Source organism: Malaya genurostris, chromosome 3 (genome assembly GCF_030247185.1).
Source record: "Malaya genurostris strain Urasoe2022 chromosome 3, Malgen_1.1, whole genome shotgun sequence".
Lineage (NCBI taxonomy): Eukaryota > Metazoa > Arthropoda > Insecta > Diptera > Culicidae > Malaya > Malaya genurostris.
Window position 1 is genome coordinate 160,438,002 of NC_080572.1, and position 23,124 is coordinate 160,461,125.

General features: G+C 35.0%; 1 protein-coding gene across 11 annotated transcripts in view; it reads left to right on the top strand.

The window, feature by feature from the left end:
* Nucleotides 1-23,124, top strand: part of LOC131435409 (uncharacterized) — a 328,202-nt gene that overhangs the window by 268,738 nt on the left and 36,340 nt on the right. For all 11 annotated transcript variants that reach the window (XM_058603256.1, XM_058603255.1, XM_058603260.1 and 8 more), the window contains one exon: nucleotides 6,112-6,224. In XM_058603256.1, the coding sequence (XP_058459239.1) occupies nucleotides 6,112-6,224 (113 nt within the window). The remainder of the gene's footprint in view (nucleotides 1-6,111; nucleotides 6,225-23,124) is intronic.

Consider the following 23,124-nt stretch of genomic DNA (forward strand, 5'->3'; position numbering starts at 1 on the left):
CATAAAAACATTAAAATCACCTATGCGGAGGAGAAAGACAACAGTTTACCTTTCTTAGATATCCTCATTGTCAGAGAGGCAAAAACCTTTAATTTCGAGATATACAGGAAGCCAACCAACACAGATCGGGTCATACCAAATACTTCTAATCATTCCTACCAACACAAAATAACAGCTTTCCACCATATGATTCACAGAATGCTGACCTTACCCCTTAAGAGAGATGCTGCAATGAATGAGAAAAACTTTATTTTCGATATTGGAAAGCTCAATGGATATCCGGAGCGTTCAATCCAAACAATCCTCGACAAAAAATTAAGATTGTTGAAAAAATAATCACTTACAACTCTGCCTCCCCCATTGGAAAATTTAAAAGGAATATCGGTGGACTTCAATCCAAACATTGCACATCCTTTGAAATAAAAACTAAATAAATTTGGTTTAGATTTAGTATTCAGCAGCATGAACTGTCAATTGAAAAATTTACTAGGTTCTACAAAAGATCCTACGGATAATTTGAAAAAATCTGGGGTATACAAAATCTCGTGTTCTCATTGTTATAAAATATATATTGGACAAACAAAGAGAGCTCTAGACATCCGTTTCAAAGAGCACGTCGCTGAAATAGCGAAAGCATCTAAAGAATTAGAGAAAGGATTACCACATCATTTCAAGTCAAAAGTAGCTGAACATGCCTTTTCTGAAGATCATGAACTCACTACCAACGACATAAAAATCATAAGACAAATTTCCAACCCATGGAAATTAGACACATTCGAAAGTTTAGAAATCTTCAAAAATAACTCAATTTCTTTATTAAATCGTGACCAAAGAAATAAGCCCTCCTGGCTATTCAAGTACACATAAGATACAAATAGATTTAGAAAATACTTAATCTCTTAATCTCCCACTTCTTCAGTTTGTTACCCTCTGCTGACAATCAATCTACCGTCCTACCCGTTTGTTACTACCTGTTTCTTCACGTTTTTACCCGTTGACATTAAGACATTTCGTATGAAAGTGAGCAGCATTACAGCATTCTTTCAAACAAACTTATAAAACCGATACACTGAAGAAGGATGTAAATAACATTCCGAAATACGCGTATCTGTATTGTAACGTTTGTTATGCTTCATTAAAGTATAGTGACTTTGTGAAAGTGTAATAACGTGACAGTGAAATAGTGGAAATAAATGGTACATAAATAGTGCAACTATTGAGGTAACTGAATTCTTTTTCAAAAGTCAGGATCTTATAATATAATAATATAATTATGCGACTAACTATGATGAACTTAACTTTTCGTTCAATATCTTTAAAAGTGATGTCAGGTCTGCGCAATTTTTTCACTAGATGAAAGCCGAATACAAATTATCTGATTGATTTTTGTTTTCATTGCGTATGTAATGCTGTACTTCTCATGCCTGCAAGTTTTGCGTTAATTTCAAACAGATAAATCCCGCACTACTTTTTTGCAAGTTTTGAATTTGATATAATTGTTTTTCTAGAACTGAAGAAAACTGCACACACTGACCTAAACATTCATGAGGCAGCCAAAACTATGCGGACTCAGCTGAAATATATTTTTTACAGCAAGGTTCTCAATTCGGCTTATCAATTTTTGCTTTGCGAAGAGCATACCGCTAATATTTCATCCACAAGAGATTTGTAGCAATTTCTATGGCTGGACCCCACTAGAAGATTGATAGTACCTATTAGCTTTCTCCGGACAGAACCAGCCTAGATGTCATGTGGAATCCGGCGGAAAAAATAAGCCAAGAATAGATCCACTGGGTTACTGCTTCCATGTCGTAAAAGGCTACAATTGCAGGAGTTTTAGTTTTTTTTTAAATTTTTTTTAATTGAATTATAAAAATTAACGATTGCGCAAGTAGTAAAAAAATACTTGTTTGTTTGATAAATTAATATTTTTTTCTCGGTAGCCGATTGCCAACCTATTAATAAATTTAATAAATAAATAAAATAATAATCAAGACAAGCGTGAAATATGTAGACCTTTGTTTGCTGATTTTAAATGATTTGATATAATTTTTAGAATATGTCATTACAGTGAATCGACTATTTTGTCTGGATTCTATTCACTCGTTTATTTTGTAGTAAGTCATTCCATTTAGAAAAAATAAGGGGTGCACCTGAGTATCTTGAAACCGGAACTGAACTAACAAATATCCTGAAATTTTTACTAACAAATATCCTTCTCCCTTGACACTTGTGGAGTGCGCAGTAGTATAGGCCGTATAGTAACAACAAGTGTTGGACTAACATATCTTCCTATCCCTAAGCGGGCCTACAACCGGACCTGGCCGGCGCCGGTACTGATCAATAAACTTCGGAGTTACCAGAAATTGCACATTAAAGGTTGATCTGCCATTCCCAGGTCTGATCTTCCAGAATTTTTCTCTACAATATCAGCTGATCCCGAGCAGTAACGGAGTAGCAACCAGGGGTGGCCGCTCAAGCTCACAAGAGATTTGTAGCAATTTCGACGTATATTGTAGTCGATACAATTATGACAGCCGTTTGGAAAATTGTTGATAAGTTGCACAATTATTATAGTTATTCCCGTTTTACATGACAATGTGAAATTTGTTTGCAGAACTTCTATAACTGCTAGTAAAACATAAACAAGTTGATGATTTGCTGCCCAATTGTTTTAGATGTACTTCAAATTGTTCTACAGTGATTTTTTCGGTAGTATTGTGAAACTTAACAGCGACAAATTGCACAATCGATTTCATAACATAAATAGCAATTGTAAAACAATTGTAGAACATCTTGAAAGTTACATTTGCTACTTTGGTGGCTACGAACCGTCGTCCGAGTGCGAAAAATGCAAGCAAGCGTGACAGACTTACCTCATTATTTCGAAAAGATTGACAAAACCTGATGTTTGAGATATTTGTGGTTATTTCACACTGTTGAAAATTTAATCATAATCACGATTGAATTCTTTTACAGGACGAATTAGAAAGGGCGTCCCATAGTAAAGTAAGACGTATTCGATTTAGACGTCAAAATATTGCCAACGAATCCGAAAAGTCAGAGTCACAGCACACTACCAAGATGATCGGTTGGTGGATGGTAACTTATATATTAAAATTCGAAAAACGCAGAGTAGTTTCCAATTTTCATCTAATACATTAATGAAGATATTGCGTCAGGGTGCAATTATAGTGTTCCAGGTGAAATTAAAGTTCACCTCTTTATAGGGCACCAGGTTTCATCAATCTTAATTTTCGAAATATACAGAATTATATTTTCAATATTTGGCATCCCGGCTTCATATAAAGCTAAGTTCAAAGATTTTACCGTTGATTAAAGTATAAAGGTGTGTTCCAAATCAATACTTTCATTTTCGCATTGCGTGTGAACGTTGCCAGTCGTAATTGAATGTGTTAGTGATGGCGTAAATTGTTTTCAAGGTCCATTTCGAAGAATCTGAAATGAAGAAAATTCTAATAATAAGTGCCTTGAATTACTATCACCTATGAGATCTACATTTAGGCAGAACTGAGATGGTCCTTGGTGTGTCCACTCGGTAAACTCGTCCGAAATTGGACTCAGAATTCATTGTAATTTTCAATTGGATTCCAAATAAGATGCAACAATCGATTCCAGGCGGAATCAGTCGGTGCATTTAGAACTCACAATTCCGGACAACCTAACTGAGCAGCGGGGATTTTGAACAAAGCGCTCTCGTGAAGCTCTGACGACTTCCACTACTGCACTTTGGCAACGCAAATCACGGTTAAAAAGTGTTCTCCCAATGAATTCCTGAATCTTCATTGAATTATTTTTCATTAGTTAAATTATTCGAAATTCGGATTAGTTAAATCAATTTAAAATCTATAAAAATGGAAATCATTGATCTGATTTGCATTATCCGAGTTATATTAGTAAATTTTTAACAAAACGTTCTGTTTTTAAATAACATAAAATAATTTAAGTATTAGCTGCCAAGCATCAACGATAAGAAAATAAGAAACTGATTTTATACCTGTTAACATTCGTAACTAATAATTAATTCGTTTATTTTTCCAACAAACAACTATCGACCTTGTTAGGTGGTCTTAGAGAATGAACAAATGAATGTTTGTCTCTGAGCGAAAACTTATGTAGAGTATTACTCTCACTCCTCACAATTTATAGCCAAATTTATTATTGATCTTTTTGCTGCTTCGATCTGCTACTGAATAAACGCCAAAGCAGATCAACTATTTCAACTGTGCTAAGTCAATTGAATAAAATAAAATTCAGACTTCGGTGTTCGAAAAAACCGATACAAATCAGGCTATAAAATCCGAATATCTCCAACTTGATGTTCCATTTATTGGACCAATCCCTAGTTGGTCTTATTAACACTAAACAAGGCATCAACCCAGCTCAGTTAGTGAGAAGATATGTGAGCTTAATTAGCACCACCCGATGGATATTGAAAATAACATTATAAAAGAATGTATGCATTCGACGTAAAATTAATTATACTGTTAAGACTTGCAATTAAATATGAAAAAATGCTTTATTCTAGTATAACATTTCGAATAGCAGCATTACTGAAAAAATCCCAACAAAGAACGAGGACGAATTGAACTCATTATGACCATTTAAAATATTAGGTGAAATTTAATTTCGAAATCCAGCTTACCTAGCTATACAAGTTTTTCATATTTTTGTTATGACGAAAAGTCATCATCAGCTTAGTTTAATCTAACGAAATCCAGATTCGTAAAAGATAAATGATAGAAATTGCATAAATAAAACTTTGCGAAAAACTACATCCCAAAGACTGAGTTTGATCCTGAAAACTTTCTACACCCAGTGAAGTTTTTAATTTGAACCCCGAGGGAACACATTTTCTTTCCTATTGTTTATCAGGAAAAGGCCTTTAGAGATTTTTTGTATATCTTGGGAATCTTCATCTTGGCAACGTTTCTCAATTTGAACTGCTATGCACTGATGAGTCTAAGACGAAACGTAAAAAAAATTCAAAACGTTTCTAAATTGCTAGATTGTTATTACTCCAAAACAGATGGTACGGTTTTGGAATTACCTTAAGACTTAGATTTAAAAATTGTTAAAACCGGAGTTAAATTAATGATAAAAAAAAAGATTTAAAAATGCGAAACAATGTCACCTCTCTCAATATAAGTTTTACTAATTTTGGTCTATGTAACTTCTAAACGGTTCCATAGCCTTCTGTTGAATTTTATTTTAATCTAAAATCTGGCTCTGTTACAGAACTCCATTTTCTCAGAGATAATTGAACCGATTTTCACAATCTTAGAATGAAGCTTTTGGTTCCGGAATCAGAGGGTGATGAGTGTAAAAAGCCGCAAATTTCTTGAAAGTGAATTCCTCCTTTTTTAAAGATTCGCTAGATCATGGCCTAAAAATTCACTTTAGCTATATCAGTTCCCGGTTCCTGAAGTACCAGAAATTTTGATGAAAAACATCAAATTGAGCAAATTTCGAATCCTCAGAGATTGTTGAACATTTTCTATGCCAGAATTATACTTCATGAACAAAATACACATTTTACTTTGAAAATAATTCATTTTGCGCACATCGTAGATATTTCATAATTGAATATATTTGTTGTTTTGAGTTTGAGCTTACCCGAAAAAACTCTAGTACAAAAATAAATAATTAGAGAACTTCAAACAATGAATAAATCGTATGCAAGTATAGGTAATTTGAACAGTACAAGGAATTCACCCAATGTAAATACAACACCTGTCCTCGAGAACGTGCATTACAATGTATGCATTTATATATGCACAAAACAAGTGATACATTAATACACCTTTGTTGGAGGTCTAACACTAGGGTGACATTTATAATGTTATATAAGAATCGTGTTGCTTTCCTCATATTTCATTTGGTGAATGTTACAACGAACAACTTAGATGCTTTCAAATCAATGAATTCGAAGCAAGTAATTTTTATATTGGTTAAAACGTTAGAAAAAATCATTCATCACACGAGATACCCTGATCATCCAGGCGTGGCTATTCTAGCTCTCTTTTATTGCCATAAGTGCACTTTAATTATACAAATTATAACGGTTTATTCGCTTGTGTCGCCTTACAGGAAAAGCGGAAATGGAGCGCAGATACGGTTCGACGGATCGGATAATCATAATCTGCTGGAGTATACGTACAAGAAAATAACACCGTGCGATGTTTGTTCACAAGTCTTGAGAGGTGAGTTGAGGGCCATTTGGTAGATGTAATCGTTTTTCTATGTGTAGGTTGCATATTCCTTGCATTTGTCCGTTTTCGTTTTTATATTCGTGCTATGAAAAACATACAGTACTGTTCGAATGAATAGCAACGCGAGTATTTTTCGAGAATAAACTTGTATACGTTTATTTTTCTGTTTTTTTACAATTTTCCGATGTACAAGGCTAGTATTTTTATCGATATTGAATCGATTTGTAAGACGGAGTTATTGATTTGAGATTAATCAATGGCTCTCCAATTGAATGTTTAAAACAATAATATCATGAAGTAAATCAATTCCAAAATAATCAAATAACGAAAAAAATTATGGAATTAATGGAAGCTAAGAGGTTTCGTTACTACTAGGTAACCTTCCTTTGTTTTGATCGCATCAACGTTGTTTTCATCTGTTCACAACATGTCACGCTTATTTACGACTTGAATTGACGTGAGATTTTGCAAAATTCACATCGGTCGTGATGTGAGTAAGGGTACAACTCTAAGGCTTGGCGAGGATTGATTTGGACGTTTGGTGATGCTAATTTTAGAACAGCTGGAAATCGTCTTTATTCGAAAATGACAGCTAAGTTTAGTAGACAATAATCAAAATATGTAAAATGGTTGCACATTTTCTTCATTATTAATTAATAGTTCCACAATACTAGTAAGTAAACCGACACTGAAAAAAGAGTTGCGCTGCTATTATTTCGAACAGCACTGTACATGGAAAAACTTGCTGTGGATAAATGTTTGTACAGCATCCTTAACAAAAGCAGTCAGTCAGGCGTAACTAAGACATCTCGTTGGACACGATAAAACATCATGCTTTTATTCCTTTAATCTTGTATTCATCCTACTACGTGAAATTTCTAATTCAATGTTGTAGACAGTACAAGACAGGAAAATGTACTAAGTTTGACCTATTCCTTTCATATCACCTACGATCATATCAGTTTTTACGTGTGTCATTGTTTTATGGCACGTAGCGAAATAATAGCTTCCGATTAGGGCATGTACTATTAAAATAGTATCATATCTTTTCTATAATTTAATAAACATACTGTTATCATTAGCTACCTAGATATGTATTTCACGCTTGTTGTTTTCCTATCCAGTTTTGAAGAAACTAATTTCACATTTTAAAACACGAACGAAAATAATTAAAAAATAATGAAAATATTCATGATCGGTGGAGATTCTTGGCAGTTCAACCTTGTTTCATCAATATGCAAATAAAACTACAGTAATTATTCCAAAACATGATTCTGCTAACGGTGCTGGTCACATGTAACTTTTGCCATAGTAATACTTTAGCTAAGATTAAACGATACGAAAATGTTCATTTCACTAAACATCATTTTGTGCTCTTTTGTGTTGCTAATAGATGTAATGCATCTTAATCAGTTTTGAATCACACATAAACAAACCTTTTTAAAAATCTTTTTCAATCCACCTGGGCCTTTCTCATATTGCTTATATTTTCAAAAACATAAATAGAAAATTCTGTCAAGATTTTTTTTTCAAATTTGAATAAAATCAAAAACTTTCTTTGGTTTTTGTCATTTGGTATAAACTTCCATCACATTTTCAATTTGTAAACAGTTATTTCAAGTTAATATAGATTTAAATGTGCAATCCTGCACGCTATACAAAATTGAACAAAGAACGCTGCGTGACAGGCGTTTTCTTCTTCCGTGCCCACAAGTACCAATGCGTACCGGTTTTGCATTAATTTGTATGACAGCTTGATAGTTTGACGCTCATCGCTTGATAGTTTTGAAACGCATACCAGTAAATTTTACACAAATTTGAACCTCGTTTCGCCATCACTTTGTCCCGGGTTGGCGGTTCAATGTATAGGGCACTGGTCTTACAAACCAGTTGTCGTATGTTCGAGCCCCGACCTGGAAGGATTCATAGTGTCAGTACAATCGTAGCACCAGCCATGCGATGGTTCTGTACACTCTGAATAGGTTGCGAAGTCTGTTGAAACAGAAGTTCAAATCCCACTATAGGCATGTAATACCAAGGCTTTGCTTTTCGCCATCACTTTTGAAAAAATCTTCACTTCTCTTCACTTTTCGATAACTGTTTAAAGAGTTTCAAGAATTTGTTTTATAGTATAGCATCTTAGTTTGTTAAAATCGGTTAAGAAATTTCCGAGCAAATTGAGTGCGCATTTTCTCATAGATTTGCACATATTTCCTTGTAATTCCGAAACCGGAAGTCGGATAAAGATAAAATTCAACAGCGGGCTCCCACAAGACACCAGTAACAGTTTTTTTCTTATTTTTGTACATATCACCCTGTAAATCCGGAACCGAAAGTTGGATCGGGATAAAATTCAATACCGACCATAAGACCTTTCATTTGAATCTGAGTTCGTGACAATCGGTTCAACCGTCTCTGAGAAAATTGAGTGACATTATTTTTCACATACATACCCATACAGACATACATACATACATACACACATACACACATTGACATTTGCTCATTTCGTCGAGCTGAGTCGAATGGCATATGACATTCGGCCTTCTGGGCCTTGGTTCAAAAATCGATTTTCGCAGTGATTGTATAGCCTTTCTATAAGGCAAAATGAAACAGTTTAGTATTGGACTAATAGGGTAGCTCTTTACCTAATATTGGAATTGAGTGATATAACATACTTTACTATTTGTTTAAGTTCTACTTTGTCAGAGTTCGAAAGAAATTTACTACAGAGCTTAATAACAAAACACAGCCACTGTTGGAGGGCGTTAAGGTTTCGCTTTTTAGGCAAGAGTACAGGGTGTATGTGCGCGCATGCTTGCGGTACTTTTGTAACACGCCAGAGTACACCAAAAACAAATAAAATTGAACTCACTGTTCATTACGTATTTTTACAATTCTTTTAATTTGAAGAAAAAATTACCACGCTCTCGAGTTATAGACAATTTTTTTAACAAAATAAAATGTAACTGTAGCCGCACTATGCCGACTACTGGTTTAACCATAACGCTGTGTCTGCCCCCTCCTTCATCTATTTATTTCAATTTTTTTGTTTTAGTTTATCGTACACAAAAATTATCGAAATTTTATCTTGTATATATAATATAATTTTGTTATATTTCAAAATAACACTAATTTTCTTGTAATAAAACATAATAAATATTCAAGCACTGATCAGAAAGGTTTATAAGCGTCAGTAGAATCATAGCATTATAATCCACTACTGTCCTATACATTGAATGGACAGCAGTCTCCGAAGATCAAGTCCACAACGAAGTGTAGTACTCAAATTTTGACGTTGCTCGACATTTTTAAAAAAATTTGAACGAAAATATTTCATGATTTGTTATTTTTTATTTTATGTGTTCCCGAAATTAAGGTACCTCCACCCCCACCTTCAACCAAATCACGACCCTCCACTCCCACCATCAACCAAGAAATTATTAATGAAGACCGGGGCTAAACCGGACTGCTTAAATACCTTATAAACCTTAAATTATTTCATTCCCTTGATTGACTTTGTAAACGCACTTTCATGTGATATACGGACGTCAGCCTAACATTAAGGTATCAACGGTACAGATAACTTGAGCAAATCCTAGTTATAATGGATGTTTCAATTATGTTTAAAGTGATTTTAAACAGGTCGCTTTTCGATCTTGTTCGATTCGTTCAAAAGTTGCTCACAGTTGGATCGAAAGAACCTATAAAAGTGGCCTCTAGCAAAGTAATTGTAATCCGAAATCAAATAAACGAAAATATTTTATTTGTTATTTAAATCGAAATTTATGATAATCGATCAAATCATCTGTAACAATTTGATTTAAGCCTAAAAGGTTTTCGACAACTACTTACAGTGTTACCAAAACTAGTAATTATGGAAAAGCTTATTATTTTAAAGAAAGCTTGGAAATATCTGTTCAACCATCTCAGAGAAAATGTAGTACAATTTGTTTTATTTCTTTGCACTTATTTCCCTGTAGTTTGTGAGCCGGGAGTCGGATCTCGATGGAATCCAGTAGCACGTTATAAAGGCGTGATCATTTAAATCTAGGATTGTGAAAATCAGAATCCTAGAGAATCGAGTGTACATTTTTGTTCCATGCACACATACATACCTTCATACACACATTTGGCTATATCGACGATGGGTCCTAAGTCGGGTCCAAAGTCGGGTTTCAAAGTCGGTTTCACAGTGAGTGCATAGCTTTTCTATATGAGAAAAACGAGACAACAACGACTATTGAACCATGGGCGAAAACATTATCAATGAAGCAATTGCCTTGCTGAGTATTAATGAGAATTGCTTTTATTTTATTTACATACAATCCTAACCACAAACCGGTTCTTACCAGTAAGTGATTTTTCACAGGTCAATGCTTCTATCCAAAGAATCATAGAATTGGAATTATTTTGAAAAAATGCTTCAAAGCAGAACTGGAAAGCTATTCGAGAACTTTCGAAAAAAAAAACAACGGGCTTTATATTTCAATTTTAAATATGATTATCCAACCATAGAAGTGTTTTGAAGGGTGAAAAGTGTATTGTAGGGTCGGTAGATCAGAGAATAAGATACTGTTCTCGCTAACAATACGACCAAAGCGACAACACGTGCGCGTGAGCACGTTTAATTTGAATAAAGCATACATCAAATTATTATAGGTTCTCAAGTATAATAGTAATGTAATTGAGCAGCCTATGTCGAGTGCAGAGTAGTTCAAATTGAACTGCTTAGTGCAAACTTAAACAGTTTAATTTGAATTTAAGCAGACGTAAAGTTGATGCTATTTGCAAAACACTGTTTTAATTGGTACCGAAGTGCCATATCTTTTCTGACGTGCCGAACAAAAACGTATTTTTCGGCTAATACTGGCCGATTCAGGTATGATCATTTAGGGGTTATCCTAAGTTTGTGCTTAGGGTACATAACCGTTTTTACTTTGCTCTACGTTTCGTCTTAGACTCGTCAGGCAGAGCAGTGCAAATTGAACTGCTTAGTGCAAACTTAAACAGTTCATTTTGAACCGTGTGTGTTTTTCAAATAGCATTAACTTAATGCTTAACGGTTCAAATTGAACTGTTTATATTTGCACTAAACAGTTCAATTTGAACTACTCTGCACTGACGAGTCTAAGACGAAACGTAAAGAAAAGAAGAAAAATCTAGGTTTACTTTGGTTATGAACAAAGCAAACATGAACAAAGTTGCGATGCGGTACCAATTTATCGCATCAAAACTCTCGCGTGACACGAGGGCACTTTATGAAACGGTAGAAAATTTGGTCAAATTTCAATTATTTTACTGTACAGAAACCGGAGAAGGCAGGAAAAATTCTTTATAGTATCTGTAGATATGAGTTCAAAGTGTCCTCCTTAATGAAAGCAAATAAGCCTGAATAATCGTGATGCGGTAACAATAAAACGTATCAAAATTCTTCAATTTACTTAGCGAAGTCGCGGTCACTCAGGCTACATCTTGGGACTACGATACAGAAAACACAACTGCCTTTAAAACTGTTAGCAGAATAATGTAAATTTTTATGGGGCATATTATAAAAATTTACATTATCTTAAGAAAATAGTTAGTGTTTAGAATTACCACGCTTACCCACCGAATCACCCGCTAAAGAAAATTAGAGTGTAGAGTATACCTTGTGTACCAAGTTAAATTTGTTAGTCGTACATGATTGACATTCCTTCTCACACGTTCGTTGCACACTACTACTACCGTGATTTACTGCAGGGGTCAAGCAGAAAACTAATTGAGTAAACTTATTATAGTTTGACCGTCGAAGAAAGCACATCGCTGAAAATAAAAATTTTCAAAATTATTCAATTCATCTTTCTTCTCTGTTACCGAAGAGTCCAGCAGAGTGACCAAACTTTTGCTTAGAACAGCTATGAATGCTAAAAATGGAAGGGAGCGATTTGTCCAGCGAGGGCGCTTTATAATACTAACGCTATTTGACCGAGACCATGCGTTAAGTTGGTAGGTTAAGTTCTGATGTCATTTTCTTAGCAAGACATATGGGTATGCAAGGCCGTCGAAAGATAATTCTGGCCAGGGGAGCCTGCACAATCACGGGCTCCAGAGAATAAAAAACATATTGATGCATGTGATTTGCATGTAGTGACAGTTTCTATCTAAATTTTCGGGTCCTTGAAAAAGTCTCGGCGGCTCAGCGGCAATGTTCCGTTCAACCATTCATAGCAGATGTTAAGGTGAAATGTAGTGGAATGCAAAAATCGCGTTTTTGATCAATTATTCATAAACTAGACCGATTTTCGGAAAACCAAAAACACAGTTTTCGAAATAAAAAAATATCATAATTAAGTATTCTTAGAATTTTGAAATTTTGCTTTGCCGAGCCGTAATTGGTTTTTGAAATGTTTAAACGGTTACTGTTCCGTTCCACGGGGTTGATTTTAGAACTGAAAAGTAGTGTTTGTAGCAGAATTTCACAAAGAATCTGAAAATGCAACCCAAAATTATAAAATTTTAGCTAAAACAACCGAAATTTGAAAAAAGTTTACATAAACTTTTCCGCATTTTTTTTTCTTGCTTGCGCGCTGCTGTTTCGTATTGAGGTGGTGTGAGAAATGCACGGTGGGCACGGTGGCATTATATCGTGAGCAAAAATTACATATAAAATAATGACGCGAATTTATGCAGCATTGGGTTTTGTGTTGAAATAAAATCGAGTTGAATACAATAAAATGGGTATTGTAAGAAATCGTTTATTTTCTAAGTCATTTATAATGCTAATAATGTCCAATTCTGTTGAGCAACGTCTTGGTATTACATTTATTATTGAATATGACCATTTGTTTCAACAGACTTCGCAGCCAAGGAGTGGCGGAACCGTTTTTGGAGAATACTGAATCCACACCAGGAAAATGTCTGGGTGTGGAAGTCTTGGAATTACATTCCTTTTGAGAAATTTGGCCTTTCTGTTTTAACAGACTTCGAAGCCGACTCATAGCATAGCTTCGAGTACATGGCTAGTGCTACGATCCTATCGACACAACATAAATAATACTTTCTACTTATTCGAAGATGATAATGAAAGTCAATTAGAATGGAATATATTGGCATTGAATGTATTCGATAAGTAAATTCGACCGCGCTCTATCATGCGGGTCAAGTAAATACTTTTACGTAAATTCTATCTCATCGGCGGGAAGGGCCTGGTGAACGACTGGCAAAGATATCGAAAATACTTGAATGTTATCTCGTCTTCAATCGTTCTTTTGAAGGAGAATCCATGCTTGCTACTAAACTCAGGCATATACATGGTTAGCAAGTTGGTCAATACATATACATATAGTCTCATGTTAGTCATTCATAATTACTCATGATTTATAGCTCTAGTGAAAGAGTAATCACTAACAATAACGATTGAATTAGCATATATTCAAAGTGTGAAGGATTCATAAATCCATTACGTCCAGTCTTTTTTACAAGCCAATATAACGAGAGGTAAACCCACTGCGCTCAATCATTGAAAAAAGTTCTTGCTTCTATGTGTCCGTTTTTTCTTGGTATGCTTTGTGCGACGCTTCGTTCAACTGAAGCGGATAAAACTTAAGGTGCAAATGAGAAAAGGAATTAATTTTATTATTGAGTACTTACACGCTTATTACTTTTCAAATGAAATCAAAACAAAACCGCTTACGTTCGGGACGGAAGAAACCAAGTACAGTATTGTGTAGTGAACAATAGAACGATCTCGAAATGAGTGAACCAAACGAACAAAAGCTATCGCCGGTACGAAAGAATACAATTATTGTTGACTTCAGGCTTTGCAAAATTCGACCTTCGAAGTGGAAGAACTTTTTCTTCGATCTTCTAAATGGCGTACGTTTGTTACGCATGCGCTTTGAAGAGGCCTATACCTTCTTATGTGACTTTCGGTCAGGATACAAGAATCCCGTGCAAATCACTTGTTGCCTATGACAATCAGATGGCCGCATGTCAATATTGCCAAAAAGCTGTTCACTACGGTAAGCCATGTGATAAACTGGACAGGAGACAACTACACCAAAGGACAATGGTGCTTCCTTCACATCAATTCCAGTACACCTGTGACAGCCACCAACAACTTACCTTCCAACCAACCAGCAACTGCCACCAATGTACAACAAGGCGCATCTACAGCAACTAGCAACGAACTCAAGACGGAAATCAACAACAATACCACCGATGCGGCCATGGATGACGAGACGAGCCACGAACAAAGTGCCCCTCAATCCTCGCAGGAGGGAAATGGAAGCTCCTCTCCCCCTAGAAAAAGCGTGACAACGCGATCCAATACAAAAAAAAATATTTTAAAAATCGGCTCAATTGGCCACGTAAAGCTTGTACGCAAATAGGCCTGAATGGAAATATATTTTAAACTAGCTGACCCGTCGAACTTCGTCTCGCCTAAAATTATTTTTTTAAATTTGTGTTTTCGAACAGCAGAGTTGCCAAACGTTAATGTTTCTTTCCATTATTTTACTGATTACTTGGCTTACAATAAACGAATTACGACAAGTTCATATCCAACACAATAACTTCGTCCCAAGGAAGAAATATCGTCAAGAATTATTGTGGATATGTTCAATGCTTTTGTTACGCAGAAACTAAACAAATGCACCGTTTGCCATCTCATCCTTCGAGTCAGTGTATTGAACAGAGATTGTAGATCTCTCTCAAACTAAAGATTTGACATGTGGGATGATGGATTGGATTGAATCATATCTGACTGGTCGTAGTATGACCGTGAGAATTGGCGACTGCGTTACTCCATCATTCATCGTGAGCTCTGGTGTTCCTCAGGGAAGCCATCTAGGACCATTCATATTTCTGCTATATCTAAATGATCTGAATTTCGCATTGCAATGCATGAAGCTATCATTTGCCGACGATTTCAAACTGTTTCATCTCATCAAATATCTGAAAGACTCAAACTTCTTGCAGTCACAGTTGGATGTATTTTCTATCTGGTGCAACGTCAACAGAATGGTTATTAACGTCTTCAAATGCTTCGTTATCTCCTTTTCTCGCAAACGAACCACGACCATGTATGATTACACTATTTCGCAAGCTGTACTAAAACGGGAGACATCAATTAAGGATCTAGGAGTGTTATTGGATTCAAAATTTAGTTTCAAAGATCACATAGAATATACCCTCTTTAAAGCATTAAAGATGCTAGGATTCATCTTTCGCATCTCAAAAAATTTCAATAACATATACTGCCTGAAATCGTTATATTGCGTTCTAGTTCGCGAGTATGCTGTTGTTGTTGCCAGTCGGTGTTGAACAGTCGTTCGCACCGCACGCGTATAGCTCTTGGCTCCTGGAATTTTTTTCTGGCTACCTAGAGTTTCATTGATTCAAGGCTTCAGTCTTTTTCAAGGCTACCTGAATCACTAACTAAGTGACTAAGTGATACAAAGAGTGATATTAGAGTGACTAAGTGATACAAAGAGTGATATTAGAGTGACTAAGAAATTAATCAGCCTTTTTTAAGGCTAGCTAGGAGTCTAATCGAAGACTAATTTAGCCTAGTTAATTTAATTTAAAATTTCATTAATTTCAAAAATGCCTGCGTCCAACCGGAAAGGCAACAAGCCTAAGGCTAAAAATAATTCAATACGGAATAAATCACAATCCGTTATTCAACATTTTTCTAATAACATTCACGATCTTATAGAATCTGAATGTAAAAATAAAAGACAACGGACGGATTTCCCTTCCGTTGATTCTATGCCGTCTAACAATATTTACGAGATTCTTCCTGAATCCGATTGTAGCGACATAGAAGAAAATTCTTCAAAAATTCCCAAAATGGACGCTTGTCGTTCTGGGAAGAAACATCAATCTATGCCACCAGTGACGGTGATGATTTCCGACTTCAAAGCATTCCGTACTGAGCTTTCTACTTTTCTCCCGGAAGTAAAAGTCTCATTTCAAATCGGACGAAGAGGAGAATGTCGAGTCTTGGTGGATGGATTGGAAGATTACGAACGACTTATTCGATATTTGTCCGAAAAACTTCATAAATTTTATTCATATGATATAAAATCAGACAGACCTTTCAAGGCTGTCTTGAAAGGCTTATCAAATGATCAAAGTGTTGATGAAATTAAAAATGAAATCAAAGAATTGCTTGGTTTTGCCCCTTCCCAAGTAATACTTATGAAAAAAAGAGCGAATGGTACTTCTAAACCACGCTCTGGAATTTCCCATGAACTTTACCTAATACACTTCAATCGAAGTGATGTAAACAATTTGAATACTTTAGAAAAAGTACGTTTCATTTCCCACATTAAAATTCATTGGGAACATTATAAACGGCATAATCGTATTGCTAACTTAACGCAATGTCGTCGTTGCCAAGGCTTCGGTCATGGAACCAAAAATTGTCATATGGATATACGGTGTTTGAATTGTGGTAAATCGCATTCGAAAGACGTTTGTCCAATGAATGAAACCACTGATAAATTTTCATGTTCAAATTGCAATGGAAATCATAAATCCAATTATTTGAAATGTCCTGTCAGGGAAAAAATTTTAAACGCTCGTTCGCTTAGACAACAAGTCAAATCAACGACCTTAAATTTACAGAATATACCTGAAAATTCTTCTAAGGCACCTGCCAATTCGTCTTCTAACGAAAACAATTTATTGACATGTAGATCGACCTCGTCATCATCTTCTTCTAATGTCAGTTATGCTGGTATATTAGGTAGAAATCTATCTCCTATTTCTTCTAATGTAAATAATCAAAACACAGGACCGCCTTGCAGTTCTTCTTCTAACGAAAACAATTTATTAATAGGTAGACCGGCCAAATCATCTTCTTCTAATGGCAGTCTACCTACAAATATTCCTTCAATGCCATTCGCTTCTTTAAATGAAGTCGATTTAGGCGATATAACTGAAAATAAAATGATCTACCTACAAGATCAACTTTTTCAAATGATCATCCAAATGAATTCGACTTCATCACTTTTTGAAGCATTTCAAATCGGATGGAAATTTGCAAATAATATTATAATGAATTTAAAATTTAACAGTGATGTTAAATAATTATTTGAATATTTTAAATTGGAATGCTCGATCTTTGAAATCGAGCGAAGATGAATTTTATAATTTTCTCAAAGTTCACAAAATTCATATTGCCATTGTGACAGAAACTTTTCTTAAACCAAATGTAAAATTGAAAAGTAATCCACATTATGTGGTTCATCGATTTGACAGGTTTACTGGAATTGGTGGTGGAGTTGCCATTTTTGTCCAACGGCAAATTAAACATCGAATTTTACCTTCTTTCAATACTAAAGTTATTGAAAGCTTGGGAATCGAAGTTGAAACCATTCATGGAATTTATTTCATCGCTGGAGCATATTTGCCATTCCAATGCACCGGCGAACAATTAAATTTCTTTAAAGGCGATTTGCAAAAACTTACAAGATATCGATCGAAATTTTTCGTAATAGGGGACTTAAATGCTAAGCATGTCCAGTGGAATTGTAGGCAAAATAACAGTAATGGTAAAATACTTCATAATCAACTCTCAGCTGGTTACTTTACAGTTCTTCATCCCAGTAATCCTACTTGTTTCTCTTCCGTGAAAAACCCGTCTACAATTGATCTGGTTCTAACAGATCAAAGTCACATTTGTAGTGAACCGATTACTCATGCTGATTTTGACTCAGATCATCTTCCTGTAACATTCAGACTTTCCAACGAAGCTATAATTAATCCAATTAGTTCTATTTTCAACTATCATAGAGCTAATTGGTTGGATTACAGATCTCACATTGAAAATCATGTGGATCATGAAACTATTTTAGAAAATTCTGCGGACATCGACACAGCAATTGATAATTTGAATCATTATATTATCGAAGCTAGAAATCTTTCAGTTCCCAAAGCTCAAACTAAATTAAATTCTCCTATCATCGATGACAATCTTCAACTGCTCATTCGGTTGAAGAATGTTCGTCGACGACAATATCAACGTTCTCGTGATCCTGCTATGAAAAACATAGTTAAGGATTTACAAAAAGAAATTAAACATAGATTTACTCTTTTGCGAAATGAAAATTTCGCTAAAGAAGTTGAACAAATTAAACCATATTCTAAACCTTTCTGGAAACTTTCTAAGGTTCTTAAGAAACCTCAGAAACCAATTCCTGCTCTCAAGGAAGGAAACCAAATACTTCTTACAAATGGTGAAAAAGCTCAAAAACTTGCTCAGCAGTTCGAGAGTGTCCACAATTTTAATTTAAACGTTGTGAGTCCTATTGAAAATGAAGTCTCACTGAAGTATGATCATATTTCAACCCAAGTGTTATCACACGATGACATTATTGAGACGAATTTTGATAATATTAAATCAATTATTAGGAAACTCAAAAACATGAAGGCTCCTGGTAATGATGGAATTTTTAATATTCTTATTAAAAATCTTCCCGATGTTGCCTTGAGACTCCTGGTTAAAATTTTCAACAAGTGTTTTTCATTAGCTTACTTCCCAAAAAGATGGAAAAACGCTAAAGTAATTCCTATCCTAAAACCTGATAAAAACCCAGCAGAAACATCAAGTTATCGCCCAATTAGTTTACTTTCTTCTATCAGTAAACTTTTTGAAAAAATTATCTTGTTAAGAATGATGACTCATATAAATGAGAATTCAATTTTTTACCAGAGCAGTTTGGATTTCGTCATGAACATTCAACTACTCATCAACTTGTCAGAGTAACGAACATGATAAAATCAAATAAATCTTCTGGGTTATCCACTGGAGTTGCTTTTCTAGACATAGAAAAAGCATTCGACAGTGTTTGGCACAAAGGTTTAATAGCAAAAATGTCTGATTTCCAGTTTCCTATTTATTTGATCAAAATGATTCAAAATTATTTAACTGATCGTACTCTTCAGGTTAGCTATCAGAATTGTAAATCTGAATTGCTACCCGTACGAGCCGGTGTACCGCAGGGTTCGAGTGTAGCTCCAATCTTGTATAATATTTTCACTTCTGATCTTCCAAATCTACCCGTTGGTTGTCAGAAATCGCTATTCTGTGACGACACAAGTCTGTTAGCCACAGGTAGAAATCTAAGAGTGATCTGCAGTCGCCTACAAAGAAGTTTAAATATTTTCAGTGATTATCTGTCAAAATGGAAAATTAAACCAAATGCAGCAAAAACGCAATTAATTATCTTTCCTCACAAGCCAAGAGCTTCTTTTCTAAAACCAAACAATAATCACATTCTCAAATTGAATGGCTTGGAATTGACATGGTCTGATCAAGCTAAATACTTAGGTTTAACGTATGACAAAAAACTCACTTTCAAGGATCACATTGAAGGAATCCAGGCAAAGTGTAATAAATATATTAAATGTTTATATCCTCTTATAAACAGAAATTCTAAGCTCTGTCTAAAAAACAAATTGTTAATTTATAAACAAATTTTCAGACCAGCCATGCTTTATGCGGTACCAATTTGGTCAAGCTGTTGTTCCACCAGGAAGAAAACGCTTCAAAGGATTCAGAATAAAATTCTGAAAATGATTCTGAAGCGTCCTTCCTGGTTTAGTACAAATGAGTTACACAGACTCACAAATATAGAACCATTAGATGTAATGTCACATAATATTATAAGCAAATTCCGACAAAAATCGATGCAATCTTCAATTGAATCGATTCGCTCTCTGTATTAGTTAGTAAGTTAGTATATAAGTTCCTTTTCCCCATTACACAATACAAGTAGGTTTAGAATTTTCCCTACACAAAAATCTCAGAATTGCGGAAGCAAATGATGTCTTCATGGTAATAACCAAATCATATATATATAACAGGGCTGAAAAGTCACCACTTGTGGCTGAACACCCAATTTAAATCTTAATAATTTAATTTTAACTCATATTCCAATAAATAGTTATTTAAAAAAAAAAAAAAATAAAAAAAAAAAAAAAATAAAAAAAAAAAAAAAAAAAGAGTATGCTGTTGTTGTTTGGGCACCATATTATCAAACAGATAAGCTACGCATTGAAACTGTTCAGTGCAAGTTCATTCGTTTTGCTTTGCGTCGCCTGCTCTGGAGAGATCCATTTAATCTTCCAAGCTACGAAAATCGTTGTAGACATACACTTCGATTTACTATCTGTCCGCCGTGATACACAAAAAGCTGTTTTCGTTGCGGACCTCATCCAATCTCGAATTGATAGTGCAGATCTCCTACAACAGCTAAGTTTTGACATTCTTCGGCGTAATTTGCGGTTTAATCCCTTTCTCAGAATTCCTCGTGCTAGAACTAACTATGGGTTCATTGAACCGTTTTCGAGTATATGTCGCGTATTCAATACTTGCTCTGATGGATTTAATTTCAATTTATCTCGTAACGCCATTAAAACCCGTTTTCTCCAAATATTTTCCCGCTAGTTTTATTAGGATAATTAGTCAATATGAATAGTTAGTTAGCTTTGTAGTTTAAATAAAAAAAAGATTTAAAAGATGAGAAGGTTTTATGCCTGCTGGAGAAGGAGAACCAAAATCTCAGCTCCAGCAGGCTTTTCCCTTGCTCCTAAATAAACAAATAAATAAATTAACAGATGGATGAAAAAGAGATGACCAAGATAAATACTTTAAATTGACCCCACAAATTTCCAAAAGCAGCCCTCGGGGATTGTTGTTTATCATTGAATATTAAGACTTATTTGTACTGAAGACGTTTAAACTTTAATAGCAAATCCTTAGGGGTTATCGAAAGTAATAAACTAATTTTGAACGGTTGTCCATAACCTACTTCACCGCTAATGATATTACTTAGTCGTGTTTGATGAATGTTCGTAGCAGGATAATGACAGGATCAATTTTCAATTACCGAATTAGCGATAAAATGAAAAATACTTGGCCATTCGAAAGTTCAAATTACCCTTTTAATAAATATTGTGTCCATTAACTTTGACATGAACGCTATATTCGTTCAAGAATTGTATCAAAAGGCCTCTCATTCGTCGAGCCACCACATCGGTTTGCTTAGTATTCAGTCCTGAGAATCAATATTCTGTTCTAGCGGAGTGAACATCAGGAGTGATTATACCAGTATTCTTCTTATCGTTAAAGCCAATGTATAAAACAGCAGATCTCACAACTAATGGTTCTTACATGCCACGATTTCTCCTTCAGATATGATATTCACGATTCGCATATGGTAATTCGTCAAGTAATCCAAAGTTCGGAAAACGAAACGATTTGGCTTAAGCAGCTTACAAATGTCATGAATACCATCCGTTTTGAAGTAAACCACTCTTGAAAACTCACTCGAATCGGCTGAACAAACGTCAGCATGCTAAATGCAAGGAAAATATTTTCATCTGAAGTCATTATTTCAACAGCAGAATCCTATCATTGATACGTAAAAAAATCGTTACATAATTTGATTTGTTCAACTCACGCCCACGATGGCCAACATAATTCATCTAACTACATCTACTGGTAAATGACATTAGAACTTGTGCTTCTGTTTACGGTATAGCTAAAACAATCATTTGGCAAGTAATGATTTTGAAACCCTATTAAGCACGTGTTTTCAAATGACGAATCAATCATGCATGTAAAATCTCCACCCAAATCTACTCGTTGCGCGCCAAAGATCTAGTATTCTTTTCTTCAACGGCGAAATACTGAGCATCTCCTAGCGCGCCAAACAACAATTGTAGATCTAGCAATCATTGGCGACTTTTGCAGTGGAAAATTCCATTGTCCAAACAAAATAACTTTATTGGATTTTCCCACTTTTCCGGTAAGTTTTCCTAATTTTTTTGATGTACGAACTCGGTGGGGGTAAAAACTGATCAAACAAAAAAAAGCATCTCAACCCGTCCATCCGTTCTTACGTGATGCGATTACAAAGAATGATCTCTGCATTTTTATATATATAGATTAAAAAAATGTCATATGATTTAAATATGATATGCTTCAATACGTTCAACATTCCTAACGGACATTTTGCCTCCAAGTTATATTGAGATACAGTTAACTTTACTATTTAATCCTAAAATGGTTTCGAAATATGTAATAAAACGTCCAATGCTACTTAATTTGTGATTGGTGATAGGTTTCATTGTACAGCTAATGCAGTTCATTTGTACTTTTTATGAGCACAGAACTCAGATTTCGTCATTTGTATATAAAATATTATGCAAGCATGTCGAAAAAAACCATTGTTGGCCGGTTGGATTGCTGTTTTGGGAATTCATCAACCAGCCAAAAAACTTCGACCGGCGAATGACTCCCCCAGCTCGAAAAGTTCGTAAGAAGGTACATTCCATTGCGATGTATAGCGGACGGTGGAACACTTAGGGTTTTTTTTTCTATAAATCCAAATATTCCAGCACTTAATGACAACACGTTTCAGCATGACGATAACGATAATCAAATCTGGATCTATTACCAAAACCTTCGAGGTTTAAGGACAAAGGTTGATGATATTTTCCTGGCTACGCATGACTGCTGTTACGACGTCATCATTCTGACGGAGACTGGACTTGACGACCGAATAAACTCGTTACAACTTTTTGGAAACTCATTTAACGTGTTCCGTTGTGATATGAGTCCACAAAATAGTGTCAAAAGAAGTTTTGGTGACGTTTTGATCGCCGTTTCACAAGCGCACTCGAACTCATTAATCGAAACAGTGAATGGTCGTTATCTAGAGCAAATGTGTGCAAGTGTCACCGTGCGAGGCAAAAAACTGCAGATGTGTGCTGTTTACATTTCTCCCGATAAAAGTCAAGACGTCGGTATTTTTTTTTTTTTAATAACTATTTATTGGAATATGAGTTAAAATTAAATTATTAAGATTTAAATTGGGTGTTCAGCCACAAGTGG